The sequence below is a fragment of the Pipistrellus hanaki genome, assembly GCF_964339955.1.
Source record: "Pipistrellus hanaki genome assembly, chromosome: 13".
NCBI lineage: Eukaryota > Metazoa > Chordata > Mammalia > Chiroptera > Vespertilionidae > Pipistrellus > Pipistrellus hanaki.
The window spans coordinates 37,662,812-37,688,839 of NC_140515.1; the positions used below are offsets into that span (position 1 = coordinate 37,662,812).

The 26,028-nt window shown below is 40.9% G+C and overlaps 1 protein-coding gene across 2 annotated transcripts in view; it reads right to left on the bottom strand.

Annotated features, from left to right (window-relative positions):
* Window positions 1–26,028, bottom strand: part of COL6A6 (collagen type VI alpha 6 chain) — a 94,902-nt gene that overhangs the window by 18,933 nt on the left and 49,941 nt on the right. The window contains exons 23-32 of one of the 2 annotated variants that reach the window (XM_084901731.1): window positions 24,601–24,663; window positions 18,083–18,145; window positions 14,974–15,036; window positions 14,141–14,191; window positions 11,976–12,011; window positions 11,225–11,287; window positions 6,886–6,948; window positions 5,775–5,810; window positions 5,614–5,650; window positions 103–596 (exon numbers count right to left, since the gene is read on the bottom strand). In XM_084901731.1, coding sequence (XP_084757857.1) covers window positions 103–596; window positions 5,614–5,650; window positions 5,775–5,810; window positions 6,886–6,948; window positions 11,225–11,287; window positions 11,976–12,011; window positions 14,141–14,191; window positions 14,974–15,036; window positions 18,083–18,145; window positions 24,601–24,663 — 969 coding nt within the window. Of the gene's footprint in view, window positions 1–102; window positions 597–5,613; window positions 5,651–5,774; window positions 5,811–6,885; window positions 6,949–10,528; window positions 10,675–11,224; window positions 11,288–11,975; window positions 12,012–14,140; window positions 14,192–14,973; window positions 15,037–18,082; window positions 18,146–24,600; window positions 24,664–26,028 lie in introns of those variants that run through there. The other variant, XM_084901730.1, reaches the window with a different exon arrangement.

Sequence of the window (26,028 nt, forward strand, 5' to 3'; positions counted from 1 at the left end):
TCTACTTTCTTATAGACACTTCTGAATATAATCCCCACTTCCCCCCGCCCCCCCCCCCCGCCTCCCCCCCAAAAAGTCACATACAAAGCTTAACCCTCTCACCGAAAATGCACGCCTGATGGAGGGCACGTTGCTGAAAGCGATCACTACGGGAATGATGTCAAGGGCACTGAATTCCATCGCGGCCGTGGCGATGGACTGGGCATCGGCGGACTGGCCGCTGCTGAAAAGCGTGGCGATTCTCCTTGTGTGAGCCCCCGGGAGGGTGCGCTTGAAGACGTTCCTGGCAATAAACCTCATTGCTTTGCCGATCTCCCTGCTGTCGGAGGACCTCTCGTAAGGGATGGCTCTGATTTCCCTGAGGAGCTGGTTCTTCCTGCGGATGTCCGAGAAGCGGATGAGGTGCCTGGCGTGGGCGTCGTAGGAGACCACGGCGACGCGGGCCCCCACGGGGCAGCTGTTCTCCTGGACCTGGACGCCGTTCACCAGGGAGGACATCGCCTGCTTCATCTGCTCAAATTCCTGCTCCGTCACATCCCGAGACTGGTCCAAGGCGAACACCAGCTCGGTGGGATGCACGGGGCATTCGGGTTTTCCTAAAAGGCAAGAACACGCCCAGGATCAGTGTTTTTTTTTTTTTTTAAAAAAAAAAAAAAAAAAAAAAGACACACTGAAGGCAAAGTAATTTTTAAAATATATATATTTTATTAATTTTTTTTTTTTACAGAGAGGAAGAGAGAGGGATAGAGAGAAACATCGATGAGAGAGAAGCATCAATCAGCAGCCTCTTGCACACCCCCTACTGGGGATGTGCCGGCAACCAAGGTACATGCCCTTGACCAATGCTCTATCCACTGAGCCAAACCGGTTTCGGCGGCAAAGTAATTTTAAATGTTCAAATATTGAAACGTTAAATAAGCATTAACAACTTAAATATTTAAAAAATTTGGAATATTAAATATTTAAATTGAATACTTAAAATGCTACTCTAAAAATCTGAATTTGCTCTTTTTAAATAAAGCACAAGAAAAAGTCTACAATTTAATTTGAGCTTTAATGACATTTGTAGGTTAATTTCCAAATTCCTTCTAAGTGGTAAAGAGCTCATGGACATGCCCTTCCTTTTACCTACAGAGATCAGATCAATGGCATCATGTTTGTTGCTGGAAATTCACTCAGTTAAACTAAAACCTGTGTTTATTTTTTACTTAGGAACTATAATGAGACAAAAATGAATGGGTGTGAGAGCTCTGCTGATAAGTTCATAAAGATTGTTAGAGAACTGACACAATTATTCAGAATAGACAGATGTAAAGACAGCAGGCACTACCGGACAGTCCTGGCCCAACTACTGACTGGCCAAGTGACCTTGTCCAAGGGACTTATCCTCTTTATGCTTCAGTTTGCTCATCTGTAAAATGTCAGTCCTAACATCACCCAGGACATAGACCTATGCTGAAGATTAAATGAATCAACACAGGTAAAGCACTTAGAATAACAGTGCCTGGCACATAGTAGGTTTTCAATTAATGTTAGCCATTTCTATTACAATTATTATTACAGACTTTTCCACTGTGAGAGAGAACTCTGTCACTTAAAAGAATAAGAAAAAAAATTGATGTTTTATGTGACAGCTAAAATGCAAGTTTAATCAATAAATATCTTACCACTTAGAGAATCTTTGAATTATGAATATTAAACTCAAATGTAAGCATTACTTTCAGATTTAGTCAACGATCCCAATTCATTCATTCTAATCCCAGTTCCCTGTAATTATCACAGTTGGCAATTTCCACTTGTCTGAATATGTGATTAATGTTTGCCTCTCCTACTAATTTAGGATGTGTGGAGACAGGGCTTGTGTCTCTCTTGATCTGCCAAGTTATTAGTCCCTGCCATATATCAGGGATCTAATAAATGTTGCCTGAATGAAAAAGAACCAAAGGACAGTTCTTTGCAATAGCTAGAGGAAGAACAAAACTTTAACAATGGGGAAGATGTCTGAAAATCTCAACGTGCTTTCCTTGGAGGGGTATCTCCTCTCCTTCAAATGCCAGCAAGTCAGACTCAGAGATAATAAGCACATGAGACCACCAGCTGTTCATAGGAGCTCAGGAACTCAGACCTGCTGGGTCCGGCCCAGGCTGGCCAAGGAGGGAGGCCTCTGCCATGGCCAGCTGGGTCTCAACCCCCCTCAGTGCTAGATTATGATCTCCTTCTGGTCCCTGACTCTGACCTTCACAGGCAAAAGGACAACTAAGAATAAACATTCAACTCCAAATTCCACTGTGCATCTCAATGGAGACAGGACAGAATGTATTAGCCTCTGAGTATAATTTAATGGATTTTAAAGATTTTTTAAAATTAAGGTCATCTCAATTTTATAATAAAAAAATGAGTGGAACTATGAGCAAACATAAAAATGGTTCTATCAGCTTTGTGTTGGGGCTGTTACTTGCATATGGGAAGGACCACAATACAGCTTCAGACGTAATCGAGAGGTAAAGGGAAAAAGGATTCGCAGCACTGGCTGAAGACATAAACAAATTCAACTTTGTGGAAAAACACCAAAGGGCTAATTCAACTTGCCAAACACATCCCCCAAAACCCAGCAAGCTGCAGGAACCCAAGGACACTGAAGGATGCCGGATTGGATTGTGGTGGCCTCAAGGAGGCCTCCTCAAGGCATGGATTGCCACACAGAGACCAACATGGCCCTGTGGCCACACACTGTATACCTATGGCTGCTGCTCGGCACTGAGCAGGTGATGATGAGGATAGGAGGAGGCAAACCAAACCAAGGCCATTCAACTAACATGACTGGTGACCCTCATGCAGGCCACCATCATCTTTGCCTGAAATGGCAAAACAGCCTCCTAACTAGTAGTCCTCCAGCTTTGACAGTTATTCCAAATAAGCTTCAAAAAATTGTTATCAGCTCATGTTCTCCCCCCCTTCCTACTTTCAATAAATTATTTAATCTTCCATTCTAATTCAAATAAAATCCAACTGCCTCGTTGTAACCTGGGAAGCTCAGTTTGACCCGGCCTTGGCTTACTTTTTTTTGAATGCCATCTCCCCTCCCTCTGTGTCTGTCATGGGGGCATCCATCAGCTCCTAAAAAATGCTTAGCTCTATCTTGGCTCATGGCCTTTGCACTTGCACTTCTCTGTGCCCGGCTGTTCCCGAGCTTGCTGGTTTTTATTCTTCAGGCCAAACTTCAGCGTCTCTGCCTCAAAGAGGAGCCCTCCATTCATAAGCCCTCCCCTATTATTCTGTGACAGAATATTGTATTCTTTACGCCTTTCATAGCAACTATAGGACTGTTTAATTCTTCCTTTTGATTATTAACTGGATCTGCTACTGGGATGGAAACTTCTAAAGACAAGAATCACATCCATCTTAGTCACCCCTGTGTCTCTGGTTCCTGGGACAGATTGGGACATAATAGGCTTTCAATAACTATCTGTTGAATGAGTGAACAAGCAATCAGAGGGCACAGATTGGTGGGTTTACATTAGGGGTGTCGAACTCAATCAGAGAAGGGTCCAAAATCTAAAATCCAGCCTAAATCGCGGGCCGAATGGTTTACTGAACAGTCATAAACTGACAATGTCATAAACTGACAGCGGAGTGCAGTGATGATAGCGCGGTGCGGGCCACATTGCAAGGCCTGGCGGGCTGGATTTGGCCCGCCGGCTGGATTTGGCCCGCGGGCCTTGTGTTTGACACATGTGGTTTACATAAAAGGTATAAGGGCCTGGCTGGCATGGCTCAGTGGTTGAGCATCAACCTGTGAAAACAGAAGGTCATGGTTCGATTCCCGGGAAGGGCACATGCCCAGGTTGCGGGTTTGATCGCAGTGTGGGTGTGCAGGAGGCAGCTGATCAATGATTCTCTCTTATCATTGATGTTTCTATCTCTCCCTTACCCTTCCTCTCTGAAATCAATAAAAATATATATTTTTAAAAAGGTACTAGTATAAGGGTATAAAGATATAAGAAGGATGATGGATTTATACAAACATATGTAATAAGCATTTGTAAAAGACTTAAAAATCAGCACTGAAAGATAATCAACTAACTTGGTACTTACCATCAGGCATGAACTCCATAGATTTTAGCATGATCTAAATTGTACATGCAGCTTACTTGCTATCTGACTATCTCTGCTTTTAGTTTCCATTTTTTCCCTTCTGCATCTTAATTACTAACCTCTAAACTACAGAGACAATATGACAAATCGAGAGAGAGAAAAAATGAAGGAGGAAGGGATATTATAACAAAAAACCCAACAGTAAGATAAGTGGTAATGCTAGTCATTAAATTTTTAATAATAAAAAAGTCAAACCAGTTGGTTGAGAAATAGCTTTAAGCCTCGGCTAAAACTGAGTGATTTATTGAAGGCAGGTCTATGCTACCAGTATGTAGAAGCAAAGACAGCCTAGGCGAAATTTATATAATTTGGTAGGCAACCCATTATTCTAACTCATCTCTCCAGATATATGACATTTTGGGCTTGATTATATAATATGTTGTAAATAAAGATTACTCACCGTGTCCGCAAGCTAGGGAAGAAGAACAAAGGAGATTAGGTTATTATTTGGTAGAACAGAATTCTGTACTGTGTGGGGAAATCAGGGCAGCTGAGATTCTGCACTGCGTGCTTTTTGTAGATGACTCAGAAATCAAAGCAACAGATAGGGTTTGGAGAAAACGCAGATGCACCCCAGCATCTTGGCACAAGCCCTGCGCCTTCCACAGGGAACGGGAATGAAGAGGTAGGACAATAAACAGCCATAAATCAGTGGCCTGCAGCCAGCTGTCAAGGAAAAGAACATTGGCCTGGGGGGGAGCATTCTGTTGCAGGGAGGTGCACAGAATTTGGCAAGTTAAAAGGTCCTCTCCTCTCTTTACTCTAATTTCCTCATGTAGGTTTCTATAGCTCTCAATAATGGGTGTAGAAACATCAGACACAGATTTATTCTGAAGCAAATGAAGCTTAAGGTTTAGGTCTGTACTGTCCAACAGGGAAGCCATTAGCCACATGTGACTTTAAATTTTAATTAGTTAAAATGAAATTAAATATAAAATTCAGCTTTTCAAGTACTCAGAGTCACGTGGCTAGTGGCCACCATATTGGACAGCGCATCGGAACAGTCCCATTCTTGCAGAAAGTTGTACAATCCTATAAAGCACAATCTGGGCTCCCAAGCACCAGGACACCGTATCACAGTGCTCTCTTTCACACCAGGTGAATTCCATCTTGTCAGCCAGGGTCAAGCGTTAATAATCATTTTAAAGTGTTCACTGTGATTGCCCATTGATTGACTGATTTCACCATCCAGAGAGTTCTGACCTCATATCTCAATTTTCCCTAGCAGCACTAGATATATCATTACTTAGTGCTTGAAAGAGGTTCCATTAGACATGCTGGCAGCAAGAGAGGGAGTTGGTTAATAGTCACCAGTCTATGCTGACTCAAAACATATGCAGTGACATTTCTAGTTTTAAGAAATTGGCTGGTAAATTGTCTCAATTTTGAGTGAGAAATTGCTGCTTTTCTTCTACGAATGCTGACAACTTGGGTGATCATTTGAAGCAGGGTACTTACGACTGTGGTCCCACACATACTGAATGAGCTCACACATCTACGGTTCAAAAATAAAACAGAAAGAATTAACCAACCGACTGCCAGGTCCTGAAGTTTAAAAATAAAACGCGTTTCATGCATGGAGTGCTGGGAACACTCTGCTGGAGTCAGGAGATACATACGGAAAATGAAGCCATTCCTTTGGCCCCTTTCACACCCTAAGGAGACAAACAAACAAAATGTGGTTTCACTGCTCTGGGCACATACATCTCAGTAGCCAGAATGTGCACAGACGTTACTCTAAGAAAATGATAATTTTTTTTAAGTTTTTATTCTTATTACATTAGGGGGGGGAAGAAGGAATACACGTGGATATTCCTCACCTGATGTGCAACAACATTCTAAGGGGAATAACCAATAAGCAGCAAGTTTGATGAACACAAACTTCCAAAGGCTATTTTCCTCCAACCCTATGTCTGGTTAAGGGCTGTCCAGAGCCTAAGGATGGAGCCGACCATGGTCACTGACATGGAAAGCTTTGGAGCAGGCCTATGGCTTACAACTAGGTAAGGCTGGACCATCCAGATGCCTGCCTCTCCTTAAGACAGAGGTTGGGAGCTCCTCCATTCCATGCTTTGTCTTGGCCACTGAATAGGAGCTGAGCTGACCCTTAATCTGTCCCCATCATCCATCATCAGCTGGAGGACAAAGGGACCAGGCTCAATCTGACACCTGGAAAGGTAATCCCAATCGTCTTTCATAAATGAATATACTTACCTATATACGTAAATCTGAGAGAGGGCAGAAAGAACAAAGTGGCTCCAATTTCATGTGTTAATCCCATCTTTGAAACGGGAAGAATTTGGCTAAGAGAGACACTCAAAAGAAAAATGCAATGGAGCCCACCCAAACTCCTAAAGAAAGCAAATTTCATGTCAACGAGACTTGGACCATTTTATTCACTATTTATTAGTTTCCTCTTACCTTCCTTCATTTGCTGGTCATTTATTAAATGTAAGAAGAGGACAAGGATTGGACAAATAAAATGTGCTGATAGCTGAGAAATCTCATTTTAGTCTTTACGCTGTTCATTTACGCCCTCAACTCTCTCCACCTCCCAAGAAATGGCAACTGATATTTAACTGGCATCTTTTTGCTTCCTCTTTCTGAGCACATCAAGGTGGAAAACAGTTGCCAGAGACAGAAAGTATGTACATCTGGACAAAGAAGACTGCATGCACTGACTTTTCATTTGGAAAAGGATCTGGTCTGCTTTATGGCTTTTCAACTTACCTTGCGTCCAGGAGGTCCCAGCTCCCCAGGGGATCCCGGCTCTCCTGGAGGTCCAGCGGATACCTCAAAGCAGAATTTATTTACTTTAAAATTGTATTTAGACATGTGAGTGTGTTTGGGCATTTTAAGTTTCAAAGGCAATTCACTTTCATTTTAGAAAGAGATGTACACAAAGCACATGGAAGGAATAAAGTCCTCAGTAATACCTTCTCCCCCAAATAATACTTGCTACATTTTTGTGTTTTTCTTCTAGGTTTTATTTATTTTCTTGGTATTAATCTATATATTCTTTTCTCCAATTTTATACTTTTTTCCCTATTGCCTTTTAAACTAAATATATATCTCTGGACACATTTGTGCTACTATATATTCTTTTGCAAAATTATTTTTCCTGGCTGCATGGTATTCCACCATCTAGATATACTATGATTTACTTAACCAATCCCTTACCACTGGCACTTAAGTTTGCTGCTGTTGTAATAAGCAATGCTTCCATAAAGTTATAAGTGCAATTCTGATTATTTCCTTGGGAAGATTCCTAGAACTGGAATTGTTGGGCTAAGAGAGATATTTTTATCTAAATGAATTTTTATCTAAGTTTATTTAGTGACTAAAGTGAAAAACAAATGAACAAAACCCCCAGAAAAACAAAAAAATTAATACAAAAACCCTTGAAACAACAATAAGAAAACATTTCACAGTTGGCTGAAAATACCTGTAGCAAAATGGGGAACAGCAATGGTCATAAAAACAACAGTTGTTGACACTTACTGTATGCCAGGAATTTTCCCACGTTCACACAACAGTATAATTTATCACAAGGAAAGCTAGAATTTAGTTTAAAAATTTGAACAATATTCCTTTGTTCATCCAAAATGCCACAGAATGTGTAACATTTTATAGGAATAAAAAAAAATGAAGTTGTCTAAAATCAACTTAATTTGTAAAAGCAATGGCCCATGGAATAGCAAATAGTTATGGATGCCCTTTGGGTATTCCAATGATATTCACAGTTTGCTGGGTTATGTGGAAAACAACAACAAAACTTACTGATCTTATGTTTGTTTGTTCGTTTGTTTTAGAAGCTATAGATGAACCTCTCAGGGGAAAATAGTAGACTGAGCATATGCATTTAATTTTGAACCCTCCCAATGCCTTACTACAATAATAGTAAGTGGGTTTTTTAAAAGTCAAAATCACCCCCTCAAAAAACTGACAAACATGTAGAGAATGAGAAAGGAGATAATAGCTATAAAATTTTGGAGGCTGGAAAGCAGATGTTTAAGCGTTAAATGATTTAGCAGATCTGAAAAAGCTGAATCCTAAGCCAACAGCAGGAAAAGCCAAGAATTCGTGTGTTTTATAACATTCCCAGAATGCTCAGAAATTGTCCTCTAGACATAGAGGCAAAAGGGAGAGGCTAAATCAAGGGTTGGTTGAAAATCATCTTAGGAATCCATCAGTCTCTATTTCTCTGGGTGAATGTTCCTTCTCCCGCCCCTCACAGTAAAACTGAGTTGTCTATGCCAGGAACCTCCAGGAAGAGTTGGCCAATGGCACCATCCTGAGAACAGAGAGATCAAAGGAAGGTATGTGAAATAGATGTAGACCCTCAGCTCTTCTTTTCCACGTGGTCCTAGGAAAATGGCAGCCAGACCTCCGCCCTCAGGTAGACAATTGCAAGAATCTTCTCAGGAGAATCTCACTAGACAAAGAAGAAAGACCTAAGATGCTGGTACCAGAGTTTTGCTAAGGACTGAGCCAACTCACTTTCCAGTGACACTTGTCACCAATCTGCCTTTTTGTCCTCAAGAGGAAGAGAAATCCCATTCTCCAGACATATGATAAATACAGAGAAAAACGGGGTAAGAAAACCCTCTAGGAAACAGTCGATTGGGACAAAGGAAACTTAAGAAATACTAATTTATATCTTCAAGAGAGGTAAGAGGAGACATTTCAGCCACGAAACATGAACAGGAGAGTATAAAAAAGGAATATTCAGAGAGATAAAATGAACTCTTGAAATTAAAATATAAGAATATTGTGAGATAAAGTCAAAGAAATCTCCCAGAGAGTAGAGCAAAGAAACCACCAGAAAAATAAGAGAGAAGGGATAGGGGCTGAGGGATTGCCATTTTTTTTCTAACAGATCTTGTGAAATTACTTGATTCTTTCAAACAATGGTTCTCACCTAGAGAGAATTTTGAAGACCTCCCACAGGGGCCATTTGACATGTCTGGAGACATCGTTGGCTGTCATAAGGGGGTGGGAGACAGTCGTGGTGGCTGTTGGCATTGAGTGGATAGAGGACAAGAAGCTGCCAAATACACTGGAGTACTCAGGACATCCCCTCACAACAAAGAGTAATCCAGCCCAAATGTCACTACTGAGTTTGAAAAAACCTGCCTTCAAGTATGTACATGTGCAAAGTTAATAAAAAATATAAGTACATAAAAACACACTTGAATACACAGAATAACACAGGTTAAAAATCACGGCAAATTAAAAATAAAATTCTTCAGTTGGTAAAACAAAACAACAAAGCACCAAGGTGAAGATTTAGAAAACTTAAACTGGGGATGTAAGCATTCCAAGAGAACTAAGGAGGCACTCAACATTTAAGGCAACGCTTTGCCAAAATCCTCCAATAGAAACGTCAACTCTGCGAGGGAAAACCTGGAAATTTTCAGTGTTTCAACTTCCACTTCAACAATACTCACAGAGATGAAAAGCAGCATGACAGGTGAAATAAGCAAGTTACAAACAATGATAAATTGCCCAATGTGGGAAAAAGAAGAAATTCAAGGAACCAAAGGCCAAGAGAAAAAGTTTATGTATTACCCACTAGTTTGTTTATTTTTAAAAATGATTAATGTGTCATTGGGGGGTAGGAGGGGTGGGGTGAGGGAGTCCAACAAGCAGCTGAACTAGTTAGCAGGTTTCCAATGTTCAAGGGTAAACGATTTCATTAACAAGCCAAGGGAAAGAGGTTCCAGAGATACTCCAATGCAGATGGCAACTAGATTAATTTGAAAGTCTTTCCCAATTATATTTCTAATTATCGCTGTCTTCATTTTTTATAAAGAGCATAATGTTAAAGGATAGTCATCCAAAAATATATATGAGAAAAGATTTATAGCTGGGAAGCAGTTCTCGGGGGAGAAGCAGGATAGAGAAAAAGAGCAGATTCTTTTTAATATATTTTATTGATTTTTTACAGAGAGGAAGGGAGAAGGTTAAAGAGTTAGAAACATCGATGGGAGAGAAACATCTATCAGCTGCCTCCTGCACATGCCCAATAGGTACATGCCCTTGACCCTTGAGTCCACAGGCCAATGCTTCATCCACTGAGCCAAATCGGTTAGGGCAAGAGCAGATTCTTTATTTTGACTCAAAACCCCACATAAACAATCCCTAAAGTTCTTACTATACTTTGTAAAAAAACAAAACAAAACAAAACAAAAAACAAAACCAAAAAACTAGCCAGAAGCAAATGAACTCTGAGGATAAAACTGGAAAACCACCTCTAGTCTCAAAGTCTATCAGATTTAGTGTTTTTCTTTTCCTGCCTGGCATGGTGTTAAGAGCAGTTTACCTCATCAGTAATGTTCTAAACAAGAGAGACAAAGAACGTATCTGGAGACAGTTGCCATGAGCTTGTCTCTTCCCTAAAGCAGCCATCTCCTTCCAAGCCTAGGACGCGGCAAGAGTCAGCAAATGCAGAAATCCATTCCTGAGCCACAGGAACCCAAGGATGCTGACGAGAATTACTGCAGACTTGTGTTCATTCTGAATGATTCAGAGCAGTAGGCAATATTTAGCTCCCTCCATGGAATAATAGACACATTCAGTTACATAATCAACAGAGACATTCTCTCCAAACTCGAGAGATACCCTCTTGAGCTCAATAAAGAGAGGGTCTTTCAGGGCACACACCTCATTAGAGCAGCTCAACAAAACCTTTCTAGTGAAGACAAAGTGCCAGCGGGCATGGGGTTGTACTAAATCTGCCAGGGAGACGTGGCCCAACTGGCCATATTTTGGCAGCGCAAAACGTATTTTAGAACACTGGACCACTTTAAAAGCCACCACCAACAACCTCATGTCCAGGGTTCAGGAGGGCACCTTGGCAGCCAGAAGGGGGGATCTGGCTCACGAAAAGCAAACCGCCATCCACCTTCTTGCTGGCATTGAAGGATGAGCAGTATTCCCTCCCCCAGGCTTGCCTTGACCAAATACACACAACTTTACAAGTCTTTGGGAACAACTCAAATGATGGGGAAAACATTGAAGAGGACTTCCCAAAGCAGCCGCGGTTGTAAGCACCGAAGAAACTTACCCTCTGGCCTCGAGCTCCCTTGGGTCCAGGTTCTCCTGGACCACCAGGGTCCCCGATCTCACCCTGAATACGTTCAGAAAAATAAAATAGTAAAGTCAGAGAGAGCTCTCAATGTGTTATAAAAACTAATTCCAACATGAAGGCATTTTCATATAGATTTTTATCTTTAACGGTCTTCTTTGAAGAGTCTTCCCCATTTTCATGGCTGTCTGCCCAGCACACGGGTGCTCATTGTTTTACTTCTGTCTCTCCCGTCAGAACACAGCCTCTTTGGAGGCATGAACTGTGCCCTTGACCTTGTTCCCTGATCCTATCATAGGACCTGGCCTTTACTGAGCTCAGTCAACGTTTCTGGCAAAAGCGAAAGCCTTAAGGTAGAGGACAGCATCGCTAACTGATTATCTGAAGGTGATTCATAAACACATTGGGAAAACTGGGGCAGGTGATATCAGATAATCTTGGTTTTCCTTACATTTTACTTTCTTTCCTTTGAACAAAGAAGAAACTAGATATGACAGGAGAAGCACAGGTGCAGAGGCAAATAAATAAGGGTAACTTCTTCCTTTGCATATCAATTAAAAAACTAAAAATAATTTTTTAAAATTAAAAAAAAACCTGCTGTCTTCCCTCCTTTCCCTCGTGGAGATTTTTAAATCCATTTCTAATGAATGGTCCTCCTATGGTCCCTGGCGTATCTCACAACCCGGAAGTGTTTCTGATCCATCTCTAGTTAGTAGGAAGCACACAGTACCTTAGGTCCACCTTCTCCAGGGAATCCTTCTTGTCCCTAGAATGGACAGTATGGACATTAGCATATGCATATATCACCACGGTAGCTTAGACTGAGTTTAATTTAATGCGCTGCCTTATTTTGCTTTTGTGCCCCTGAACCAAGGGAAGGTTGAAAACAAATTGTACAGCACTATTGGAGAAACTGACTTCAACTATGTTGGGACCAGCATTTACTGGTTTCACTACAATATTGTGGCAACACTAAGTAAGTGGGTAAATGTATCCTTTGGAGGAATTACACATCAGCTCTCCTCCCATAGCGTGTCACAGGAAAGCTGGTTATTGGGCCAGACAGTCCTCTGAAAATGGATTTCAGTGGAGAAACTGGGAAAACCTGGAGCCTAAACTCACTCTTTCATTTTCTGCTTCTCTGCTTGCCTTACCTTGGTCACTGACTATAGTTGAAGATATATGATAATCCCCATTTGCTGAAAAAAATTTTTTTTATTTAAAGTTTGTTTTCTGATTATTAAATGTATATAGTATCTCCTCAAACATATATAAAATACAAGAGAATAGAAACAAGAAAAGTCACCCACTTCTCATCATCCAGCATCTCGTTCCTCATTATAAACACTGGGCTATATTTTCTTTAGCTATTTAAAATGCATTTGAGCACCATTGGCATAAATGGTGTTTGGCTTTTTTTCCTGACTGTACTGATTTTTTTTTATTTGATATGTCACATAATGATGCCTTTATATAATAAACTATATACATTCATTATAAAGAGCAGCTAATGTTCCAATGCTGTAGGCTATTTAATATTTTCCTTTTGATGAGATACTAAGGTCGCATCATTCTCACTGGGATTTCATTTGGAATTACACTGATCCTTTATGGTGTTTTAGCCTTATTCATTGAACTTTCTCTTTCACATTTCAGTAATTTTTGTCATAGGTCCCAAACATTTTATATAAAGGATATTATTTTTTTTATTAAGGTATTACAAATGTGTGGTTATCCTCTCATTACCTCCCCAACCCCCAATCCTGCCCTCACTTTCACCCTCTATTGTCTACATCCATTGATTATGCTTATATGCATGCATACAAGTCTCTTGGTTGAAGGATATTCTTTTTTTTTTTTAATACATTTTTGTTGATTTTATTTCATTTTTAAATATATTTTATTGATTTTGTACACAGAGGAAGGGAAAGAGATAGAGAGTTAGAAACATCGATGAGAGAGAGAGTCATCGATCAGCTGCCTCTTGCACACCCCGCACTGGGGATATGCTCGCAACCAAGGTACATGCCCTTGACCGGAATCGAACCCAGGACTCTTCAGTCCCCAAGCCGATGCTCTATCCATTGAGCCAAACCAGTTTTGGCCGCTTTTGTTGATGTTAGAGAGAAAAGAAGGGAGAGAAAGAGAGAGCAATATCGATGAGAGAATCGATTGGCTGCCTCCTGCCCTTCTCTAACTGGGGAGCAAGCCTGCAACCTGGGCATGTTCCCTGACCGGGAATTGAACAGGTGACCTCTTGGTTCATGGGTTGATGCTCAACCACTGGGCCACACCAGCTAGGCATAAAGGATATTTTTCACTTTATTGTTTTTATTAAAGTTATAAAGACTTCTAAGTAGTTACTATAAATATATAATAAATTACTGGTTTCAAGAAACTTATCTAGCTTACTTCCAGACATTTAAATATTCAGTGACACATAGGGCTATCATTCTGATGTAATTGAAATGTTTTTAGTTACTACTTGGCCCAATGCACTTATAAGGGCCCTGTGGAACCTCTCACTAATGGCTAGAGTAAACATAAGAGGAGGAGGACACCCTCTGGAATCCTCCCTGCATGCACTGGAGCCAGAGCTGCTCCCATTCAATGCACTGCTCAGGCCGGAACCAGCCAGGCAAGGACCGGAACACCGACTTCCAAGTTTCAATTGTTGCCTGCACCTTAAACCACCAGGTTGTTATGAATTGTTTTTTTTATTTCCACTCCATTCCCCATCGGATATCAGCAAATGAATTATCAAAATGTCTCTCTAAAAGTCCCAAACTGCCTTGCTCTCTGCTTTCTTTTCTCTCTCACGTGTGGCAAAACAAATGCACACCACACAACAAAACATACACAGAAAACATCCAGCTTGCTGTCCACAAGCCTTACCTTGGCTCCTTTTCTTCCAATGCTGCCATAACCTGGGTTGCCATCATCACCCTGTAAACAAAGCGATTAATCACACCCATCCCAGAATACAGCCAGGCACAGGCAGGCTTGTTCACAAAAGAACTAGGACAGCCAGCGCTGGGGTGTGAGGAGGAGAAATTGGGAAGCAGGATTCTCTGGGGAAGGCAGCTGACATTTGGTAATAAGTGGCACTAAAGGCGTCTCTCAATAACATATACAGCACTGTCCCTTAGTCTCAACTAGAAAGTAGAAATAATAATTGTACCTAGTCCTGGAATTATTATGAGGATTAAACAATTCAGGCATGTAGTAATCTCAAAAAAAGGAAGCAGTGGTGTTCTCCCTTCCAGGGAACACTTGTATTTTAATACTGTAACACCAATCCACCTTCACTTTGCCAAATAAAAATAAGACCCAAAGGCCGGGCACTGGCCACTGCTGGACCCTTATGGAAGGCCTTCGTGAGAAGTCCCCCAGGCATGGGCTGGGTTTCTGATGACTGGGTTCTGATGGGAGGAAAGCATGGAGGAAGGGCTATGGGGATGCTGACAACAAGTTCTGTCCATCTTATGATTTAGCTTCAAGAGCACGCTGGCCAGGCTGGTTGGTACTATGGGAACCTGCCACCTTGGAAAAGCTGGCCAAGGAGCTAATCCAAGATGAGGATAACATCTCAATTTCTAGAAAGCAGTAGGGCTACACTGGGGTGGTATCTCTTGCACTGTCTCCAGAGAACCACACCTGATATCCATTGGACATTGCAAGGGCAATCGTTTTACCTAAAAGATAAAAAGTGAAGCTAAGCTACAAACCGGCAAGCCCCGAGGACCAGAAAGGCCGATAGCTCCTTTTTCTCCCAGGTCTCCAGGTTCCCCCTGTGAAACAGAACAATGACATGGATCCTTGTTAGGTTGTTTTTGTAAACGAAACTTAAAACGATGGCACTAGGACAACACTTTTTAACTGCATCCATGGGTATCACACATCCACAGGGGTGTGTGGCCAGGACTGGGAATTGTGCAACCAATACCAGAGGAACTGGCTACGGAGGTCTCCTCTAGTGATCAATGAAGTCTCAACAAGTCTGATGTATTGTTTAGTGCAAGTTGCCATATTAGCTGCTCAGTGCCATGGAATGCACCCTTGGAAGTGTCATACCATTAGTCAGGGAGGAAACTCTGTACTATTTAAGGAAAGTAACAAAACTATGATCCATGATGATCGATGCAAATTAACTGGCTGCTGCAAAGATGATAGACTTATTAATCTAGTTTGAAGGTTTGATGGTTTGATGTGTCAATCAATACAGCCTAAATAGCACAGTGTCCCTCCCAATTGTTTCTAACTTCTGAATCCCAGTATTATATTGAGGAAATTCCAGCTACTTGGGAAAGTTGGCAAAGGTTTATAAAAGAAGGTTAATTCCTTTTCTGGAAAGCAACAACTAAAACACTTTCAAAGTTCTAGATTTTAGATTTAGCGAAACATGAAGACAGTACCTAGAGTTCCTATATGCTCCTTTTGACCATTACATGAGTTATAGCAGTAGGGTACATGTCTCACAATAAATGAATGTTGATTCATTATTATCAACAGAAACCCCTACTTTATTCAGCTTTTCTTAATTTTTACCAAATATCCTTTGTTGTTGTTCAGAATCCCATGCCATGTCCCTTAGACTCCTCTAGACTGTGAGTGTATCAACTATTCCTTGTTCTTAATGATCTTGACAGTTTTGAGGAATACCGGTCAGGTATTTTGTAGAATGTCCTTCCACTTGGGTTTCTCTAATGTTTTCTTCTCATGATTATGGTGAATTTTATGGGTTTGGGTGATAAAGACCACAGAGGTAAAGGGCCATTCTCATTATATCATCTCAAAAGTGTGTCCTTGTCAACGTGGGGTATCACTACTGATGTTAATTTTAATCACCTGACTGAGGTAGTGTGGGTCAAGTTCATTCATTGCCTAGTTTCCCCCAACCCCTGCCCTTTACACAGTGTAGTCTTTGGAAGAAACAGTGTGGAAGTGGGGTAGCCCACACTGAGTGGGAGTGGTTAACGCATTTGTAAGGACAGAAAGGCAACACAGTAAGTGTGAGAAATGCAAATGGACAAACGCTCACCAGCACTGAGCTCTGTGGTGAAAAAGAAGAGGGTCCCATGAAAGGAAAACAAATCACCTGCCCCGAGGCCCTTCCTTCTGGACAGTGGCTCTCAAAGTGTGCACCTGCTGATACCCTTGACCTCTCACTCTTAAACACATCTCCACAGCATCGTGTGCTTTTCTGTATCTTTCTCATCCTTTCTAGAAAGTCCTTGTCTGTCTTTTCTTCCCCTTCTTACAAATAGATATTTCCAAGAGTCCAAATGACTCTGAAATCATCTCCCATTAGCCCGAATCCCTTTCCTTTTATGATGTGTTAACACACATGTTGGAAGCCCATGAATCATCTAGTCCTCTTCCCTCTGATTCAGTTTCTGACTAAAAGAGTCCCATAAAACCACCATGAGCAGCTCCTGTCCTCACCCTGCTAAATCACACGATTATTGCTTGTCTTGGAAACTGTGAACATACCAACTCATCTCCTAGCTTCCAATCTCCCAGCCTTCAAAATATTTCTACACTGTGTTGCCTATTCAAGTCTTCCAAGTCTGGCTGTGTTCATACACTCCATTCAAAAATTGTAAATAGCACTGTACCCACTATACAATAAAGTCAGTAACCACGGACATTCTTATTCTTTATGTGCTCACCAGACAGGATCATTGTTCATTCCCCAACTACCCACTCCCAGGATTTTCCAACTGTGCTTTTCCTTCACTCTATTTCCTTTTTTAATGATAATGGTATCCTTTTTTATTTTTTGTTATTTTTTTCTTTATCCTCACTTGAGGGTTTTTTCCATTGATTTTTAGAGAGAGTAAAAGAGAGAGGGAAAGACAGAAACACGTTAAACTGGTTGCTTCCTGTACAAGCCCCAACCAAGGCCCAGGCCAGGAAGAGGCCTACAACCAAAGTACGTGCCTTTGACCAGAATCGAATCCAGGACCCTTTGGTCTGTAGGTCAATGCTCCATCCACTGAACCAAACCGGCTAAGGTTTGCCCTTTTCCTTTTACCTGAAATTTCCTAGTGCCCAGCTCTGTCTGCCAAAGTCCTTCTTATTTTCTAAGGTCCATTCAAAGTCTATAGCCACTATGATGCCTCTATTCCCAGTTCAAAAATACTTCCATGAGCACTATTTTAGTCCCACATTCCTGACTACTTGATGACAGAGATTATTGTCCTGAAAATATTCTAAATTATGTGGGGTTGATTCCATTACATATTTATCATTGTACAGTACACAAACTCTCCAAGGAATCCAGTATTTACTAAGCACTTATTATGTACCAGTTACTGTTCTAAGCACTAGGAATGCATCAGTGAGCAAAACAGACAAGATCTCTGCTCTCCTGGTGCTGATTTTCTAGTCCCGCTGCATGCTAGTCCAGTCAGTGCCTTTGTCTTAAAAGGTGTTCAGCAAAGGTTGGTTTGAATGGAGGAAAAAAAATAATGAAAGATATAACAGTGTATATGAACGGAGAAGAGAAGAAGGGAGGAATAAAAAGGGAAGGAGGGAGGGAGGAAAGAAGAGAGAAAGGAAAGCATACCCCCAGAAGAGGCCCCATTCCCTGAGGTCCCTCAGCTCAGATTGGGAGGAGGCCCTGTTGAGATTATGCTGAGCTGGAATCCCTGACATCATTCTGGTCCACACCCACATCCTTAGATGTTCCTGGCTCTCTAAGAATCAAGCCAGGGAATAGGGGCAATGGGATCTGTTCTCCTTTCTGTTGAAAAGGCTCTGGCTAATGCAACCAGACACATTTCCCTTGAGGAGAAAACCTTAACTTTGGTGGGTATAAAGCATGTGACCTACTTTGTTTCCATGGCTTCCCGAATGACCTCGACTCCCTGCCACTCCTCCTGGTCCTGGAGGCCCCTGAAACAAAACCAAGAATTGCAAATATAGCAGAACATAAAGCAACTTTCCTTTAAACCGCGTGTGTCTCTGCTAGGAGGAAAATGAACCACAGATGCAAAAAGACTTGTGGCTTTATTGATTCCTGCTTTGAAAAAAAAATGTATCATAGCTGTCACGTAAAGACTGGTAAATAAAGGGAAATTAATAAAGTAATTCGTGCCAGATGTTGCCTAAATGACTGAGCTTCCTTCCAAAGAGATTGTAGATGTTAAGCAGATGTTGCTAAAATGTCAACCATTTCAAGTGGACATTCACAATGACATTTGCCTTGAACTATAGTCTTCCTGGTTCCTTGCTTTGGTAGAAAGCATGTTAAATGTATGTTGTAATGGGATAAGAACAGATCTCTACCCTTGATCAAAAGGCCAAGAAGCAATAAGTGTGTGCTATAAGGTAAACATCTTTACTGGCAAACATTTGTACAATAGAAAGATCAAGAAACTTGACTGAAAATAATTTGCAGTAATAAGACATGTAAACATAGTATAATATTCCGAAATAGTTTTCTCTTTCCTAGCAGTAAGTTAGAAAAGCAAATGAATTTCCACTTAGCAATGGGAAAAATATTGTAAAATTCTTAGAATAAACTTAACAAGAAGTATAAAAAGACCTATATAAAGAAAGCTTTAAGTTCTTACTGACGAATGTAACAAAACAAACTGATGGATAAACATACCACACATCTATATGGAAAATCTATTTGATATAATAGAAGTCTCTCCAACATTCTAAAAGAATGTTTTATTGGAATAGCTTTAGAGGTGAACATTTAAAAATCCCAATTCTGAGACAGCCCAAGCGTCTTCGTATGTTATTGACACTGTTGATCAGATTTTTCCTTTGGGTTTTCAAAACATATGGCAACAATAATCTCACTTGGTTAAACTGTTTAAAGGTACTTTTAAACAATCCCAGTGAATTGAAATCACTTTCACAATTATTTTCTTTTACCATGGTTACTATAATTTAAAATAAACAAAATCTGTGCGATCAGCATGATCCTTGGCAAATTCATCTTGTTCAGAAGAAAAAAATGACATTAATCTTTTCATCTTAAAAAAACTAAACTGTAGTAAGTTGGACGTAAAACAATTTTCCTAATAGGGAAGATTGTTGAACAATGAACTCGTTACTAAGAAAGATAATGTAATATTCCCACAGCTCTCCATCTTTCCTTCTCCCTTCTTTGTCTTAAAAGAGTCTCAATTTTGTCATTCTTCATAGCTATCAACCTTTTTCCTTCTTCCAGGTGCACTGCTGCATGGAACTACATCCCATGACCTTCACGTTCAATCCAGTTGACTTTTTTGTTCTTACCTTATTTGAGTTTGATGATGCATTCTTTGAAACTTTGCATTAATTCTGTGCCATCCAGTTAACCACGATCTTCCTGGTCCCTCTCTCATCTCTTCTCAGGAAACTTCTCAGGAAACACCCCTTCTTGTTTGCTTCTTACATCTCCATGGGCCCCATCCTGTGACCTTATTTTCTCACTTTGTCCCCTCTTCCTGAGGGACAGCCCCATGGATTCATACACCACTTCTACAAAATGACTCTTCTATATATACATCTCCAGTCCAAACCACTCAACTCAACACCAAACTCATACATTAAAATGTTTACGGACTATCGCACAGAAATTGATTACAAAGTTAATCATATTTACCATAAGTCCTGCTTAGTTTCATTTTTTTTTTTCCATTAAGAAATGGTGCCATTTTTACTCACCCTGAAACCCAAGCCAGAAACCTAAGAATCACCCGGACCCTTCCCTCCCCTCTAGCTCATCTCTCAAAACCAAGCAGCTATTGCTACAATTCATACTGATTGTACCCCCTCTCTGTATCCACCTCTCTTCCATTCCCATTGCCATCACCTGCCTTCTGGCCCTTCTTGCTTTCTGCCAAATTCCTGGCTTCCCATGGCCTGGCTTATAATTTATTCCACACTCCTTTCTCCTTTTGATTTAAAATGTCAGGCTGCTGCTGTCACTTTGTCTGAAATTCTGAGTAACTTTCAGAATAAAGTGTTAGTACTGTATTAATATGTAAAAATCCCTGAAACTGTTGGTATTGCATGCCTCTAGTCATCTGTGACTACTTCAATCATGCTTATCAGACCACATGAAGTCATCAAATACTTCTTGTGTCTTATAGCTCCACACTTGTGCAAGTTGTTCCCTTAGCTTTGGTCCATTTTTTAAATCTAGGTTAGGGGTGTGGAACCTTTTTGCTGCCAAGGGCCATGTGAATATCTATAACATCATTCGCTTATTATAATTCACTTAGTATAAATTTATGTTGCTATGAAAAAAGCTCCAAGATTTATTGAATTTTGAGTCCCACCAGTGGTTGCCTTGGCAGGGCCAGGCCAAATGATTTAACAGGCCTTATATGCCCCTCAGGCCAGATGTTCCCCACCCCTGATCTAGGAAGAAAAATAATCTCCCTTTCCTGAAAATCTTATTTTTAGCATCACTGAACCAAGAAGAATAGCAGAACACTGTACTTGTGTTGGATCTCACAATTGTTCCATAGATTATTCTATTCTGTATGCAACTGTTCACTTATTTCTCTCTCATCCAATAGATAAAAGCCTGCACACTCCTTAAAGGGGCATGTCCTATTGCCTTCATGTCTCCAGAACTTTGTATAGAACCCATCACTTCACCCATCTTTTCATTTACTTATCCAACTGCCCACCTAGGAATGGCTCTCAGGAGAGAGAAAATCATGTGTTTACTTTGTTGGTTTTCCATTGGGGCTTTTCATGTATATCACAGAAGGAGGAAGTAGAGGGATTTTAAGTGTTCTTGACAATAAGGGATAAACTGGAAGTCTTGTGTAGGAGCCCATTTTATGTGCTTCCTTCAGGCATAATGGGCTCTGTGAGATGAAGAATATTTCTGGGAGATTACTTCGGTGTAGTCACCTTAACCACACACAACACAATGAGAGATTATTCTGTTTGAAAGCCTGCCAAAATAAAAGATTTCTTGGATGGATGGATGGATGGATGGATGGATGGATGGGTGGATGGATGGATGGATGCAGAAAGAGCGTTTTCATTAGAACATTAGAAAACTAATTTTATTTCCTATGAAGCACCATGCAAAGTACCAAAGTAGGGATTGCAACTATGTGAATGGGCTCAAGCTTCAGTGAGTTATTACCAAAATAAATCACCTTCTCAAATACTGGTTGTATAAGGGGCCATGTTTCTAAAGGAAAGGAGAAAAATTCCCTGCTACCCCCCAGATATCAAGGAGTCAAAAAGCTGCCTTGATCTGAGATCAAGGGTAGCGGTGAATTAGAAGAGAAGCTTAGGGCTGATTCTGACTCTGAAGTGGAACTCCCAGCCACTCTGTTTTCTCTTTTGAGGTCTGTGTCTTGGGTGGGATTCCCAAACTCTTACCATCTGTGCAGCCGTTAAGACTGGAGTTTCAAAAATGTGAATCTCCAAACCTGATGCAGGAGTCTGGGGCCAGATCTAACCTCCAATAAGGTGACTTTTGTCATGTTGAAACTCTGTTGAGACTCTGTTGTTGAGACTCTGTTGAGACTCTGTTGCAGTCCTTGGCAATTGCTACTGCTTTAGTGTTAAGTGAGGATAGAAGAATTTTAGAATTTAAATGTTTTATTAAAATTGTCCTTAGAAAGCATCTTATCAGAGGGCATTGCACTGGAGTTAGATATTCATGGCTGGGGCACTGACAAGGACACCTCGATTTTGAATGGGATAAAAGGTGCAGGTTCTTTTCAACTTTAAAATGAATTCTGTTTGTTACTATACTCATGGGGGCATACTCATATGCCTATGCTCACTACCATCAAATATCAGGCTGGGAAACAACCCAATGAGATTAAATGCTCAGCTTTTGTAAGTCTGAGAGAAAAAATTAAGAGGTCTGCTTGATTGGCATGGTTTTGTGATTGAGCATCGACCTATGAACCAGAAGGTCACAGTTCGATTCCCAGTCAGCGCACATGCCTGGGCGGGGGCTAGACCCCAGTGTGGAGTATGCAGGAGGCAGCTAATGAATGATTTTCTCTCATCACTGATGTTTTTCTCTCTCTCCCTCTCCCATTTCTTTCCTCTCTGAAATCAATAAAAATATATATTTTTTATTAATCAGAAGGACAGCGAGGGAGAGCTAATGCAAGAACAAACCACCAAGACACCTGAGTAGATATTGATCTTGACAGTGCCAGTCTATCCCATAGTTCCTCTACATTGAACCCTCATGGTTATGTGACTCTAGGACCTTTAGCTAAACCAAACAAGAAAGGAACAAAGAAAGGCACAAATGGATATGCCAGGGCTTTCTTTTCTTTTTAAAATATATTTTTATCAATTTCATAGAGAAAGTTGAGAGGGAGAGAGAAGAGATAGAAATATCAATGATGAGCTATGCCATGACTTTCAAAGTCCTTTCTTCTTTTTCATTGTGCCATGGACTGTATTTCTTTGATATCATAGCCATATACTTGGCTGGGTAAGCACATGTTTGATTTATGCAAAAACGCTCCCACACTCCATAAATTAACAAGCCTTCAGAACACTGTCAGCAGAAATCACACCCCTTTTTTCTAAGTGTATACCCTAAGAGCAACTTTCAAGTCTGCAATTAGAAAACACTCATGTGATTCCACCCGAGAGGCTGGTCCTCGTGTGTTATAAGGGAATATGAAGCTCATGTCAGTGGATTTAGAGCCAGTCAGAATAACACCCTCTTGTCTACCTGATTGTGTTTGTCTCTGTGGCTTTCCTTTGGGAACAACAATTAGGAGATCTCATTCATCGTGTCCTGAACATAGAAAATTTTACACAGCTTTCACTGTGTTGACAAGGGTATTTAAAGGAAAGCAAGCAAAGAAAGAAAACCATGCTTTCCAGCTAGATAAATGGAGGAGCTAGACCAGGGACAAGTGGTGCCTTTTGCTACCTCTGGCAATGCCAAGACGTTGAATGATTTATGACTATGACCAATCGTGCCAAGGCAAGATTAAAGGGGACTCAGAAGTACACCACAGGGAAAATGGAATAACTTATTAAAGTAACAGCCACTTGGATACAATTTTGGATTCTAGAGCAAGGGAATTACTAAGCTCTTTGAATTTCAACCCATCTACATCTCAATATTTTATATAAACAGATGAGATAACCACCCAATATATGTTTCCCTTATTTTTTTTTTTAAATCCCAATTTGTGGTGCCAGCCAGCTTTTAATGATTCAAAGATGTGAAGGCAAAATAGTTTTCATCACTTTAAACCTACTGTAAAATTTAAAAATTTTCATGCTTTTTAAAGGAGCGTATTCATCAAAAGATGGGGGAAAATATCCTCATGAGTAGTAATTAATATGTTCTAAAATATTGTGCCATGAGATATAAGTTTATGCAAATAGCCTCTTAAACATTTTGATGATGACTACATCCACTTACAGTGTTGGACCGCTGCCCAGTTGAAATGAATGGACACAAAGTAATGGATTGATTCCCTTTATCCTCCTGCTAGCCTAGAGTCTAAGTCCCAACTATGTCTCATTCATTCATTTACTAATTGATTCATTATTCAAATATGCATGGAGCTCCACAGTGCAGCAGCACTGTTGTTCTGGACTCTGGAATACAGTGTAAGCAAGATAAAAGTCCTGGCTGTCACAGAGCTTACAATCTAGACGAGAGACAAAAACAGCTAAGCAAACAAGTGTATACTATGATAGCAAGTAGGCAAGGGCCAAATCATGGAGGGTCTGGCTACTCCATGTGTGGTCGAGGGACGAGCACCCTCCTCTGAGGGATTATTAGAAGTACAGAATCTCAAGCCCACCCCAGACCTCCTGAATTAGAATCTACATTTTAACAAGTTCTGCAGGTGATTCTTACACACTTCAACGTTTGAGAATGGTGATATGGGACAGTCATTCCCAACACTGGCATGTATGTTAGAATCGCCCGGGAGAATTCAAGTTACTGAGACCCTGGCCTCACCTCAAGATTCTGCTGTCAGTGGTATGGGGAGTTTCACAGTCTGTCCAGGAGATTCTCGGATGTAGTTAGGCTGAGAACCACCACGGAATAGGTTGTATTTGGGATGTCTGGAAAGCTCCCAAGGATTGAAATAAAGGGAGTGAGGTGATCGGATTTACCTAAGGAGAACCTCACAATACTGGTTGCGCTGATAAGGCGTAGAGCTAGAAACCAGCTCTGTGTTGGACAGAATGATAGCCTGCACAGCAAGCTGGGGCCAGGGTGTGGTGTGGCCATATTGAGCAATGAGGTCAAACCGAATGCACTTTTGCTGGTTCACAGGCAATTAAGTCATCCAGCTGCAGGAAAGAAACCACAAGGACATGGACATTAAAGGCAAGAGCAAAGCCAGAGGCGGTCACATGCTCTCATTACATACCTGGGGACCTCTACTTCCCAGACCTCCTTTTTCTCCTTCCACACCGGCCTCTCCTCTTGGGCCCTAGATACAGAGAATTAAAGCATTATTTTCTCCCTAAAAGAGAACACTTGAATATTGACTTGAATATTAACATGGACATGCTAAGTCAGTGGCAGGGATAGAAGAAATTGGAAAGAGAAGATTATGCGTGACTTTGCTTCTGTCTTAATCTGTGGAGCTCTCCCTCTGTGTGTGTGTGTGTGTGTGTGTGTGTGTGTGTGTGTGTGGTGGGGCGGGGGGGGGGGCGAGGGGGGGAACATGTCCAATCTGACAGACAGTTGGGCATTTTCAGTTCAAATGAAGAAATACAGAACAGGTGAGTTTTTCATTTTCAGCACTGCTTTCTAATTATCTTAAGCATCTTTATACTCCAATTGCATATATTATGTTAAAAGAAAATAACCCTAAAAAGAAAAAAAAATAATCCTCAATTGTCTAAGCCCCAAGACTGAAAAATTTAAATGGAATTTTTATTCAATAACCACACCGAAGACCCTTCATAATAAACAAGATACGGCATGCAGTGAGATGAAATCTGGGTAGTTCTACTTCAGGAATGTTATGTGGCTTATTAACTGTGGCTTCCATATGCTATGCAGACAGACCTCCCTGCTGTGTTTGGTTTTCGCGTCTATTTTAAAATTATGTCATGAAAAAAAGAAAGAATCTATAAAATGGAAGGAGGGATGTCAGAGTCATATGGCTTGTTTAGCATGACATAAAGCCAGGCAATCTACTGAAATGCTTCCCTCAGCCCCAACGGCAAATCTTCCTCATCTGAAGGTGGGAAAAGGAACTTTCCTTGGCTGGCAAGTAAGACACAGAAAAGCCATCAAGCTGGAAAGAGATAGAGGTCCAAGGAGCAAACCATTGGCTGCTCTAAAATCTTGGTAAATGTGAGCAAAATTTCTCTTCTGAGATCTAAGGATATTTGTTTCGCCCAACTTCCAAGTTCTGCCAACATCTAATAGTCACTTTAAGGTTGTTTTGTGTTTTTTGTTGTTTTTTTTTTAACTATGTGGGTTAAAACTTTGAAAAATTGCAGAACCCTTGCTTGTCCTGCATTTGCCAAACAGCAAAATAATTTCTCAAGATTTCAAGACAAGAGAGAGAGAGAGAGAGAGAGAGAGAGAGAGAGAGAGAGAGAGAGAGAGAATATTCTTATGTTCCCGTAGTCTGCCTTTTTATTTTCATCTCAGCCTTTTCTAGGACTTCCTTTCCCTTCTCATTATTTCAGGCTACATCTTGCCCTCTCTGGCACATGCTTCCTTTTCCCTCATGTGAGCAGGGTGAGAGCCAGCCATGGCTTGTTCCTTGTAAAGCAAAGAAGTGCTGGAGGCAGCTCCCAGGAGAAGCGAGCTAGAAAGCACAGGCAGCGTGCCACGC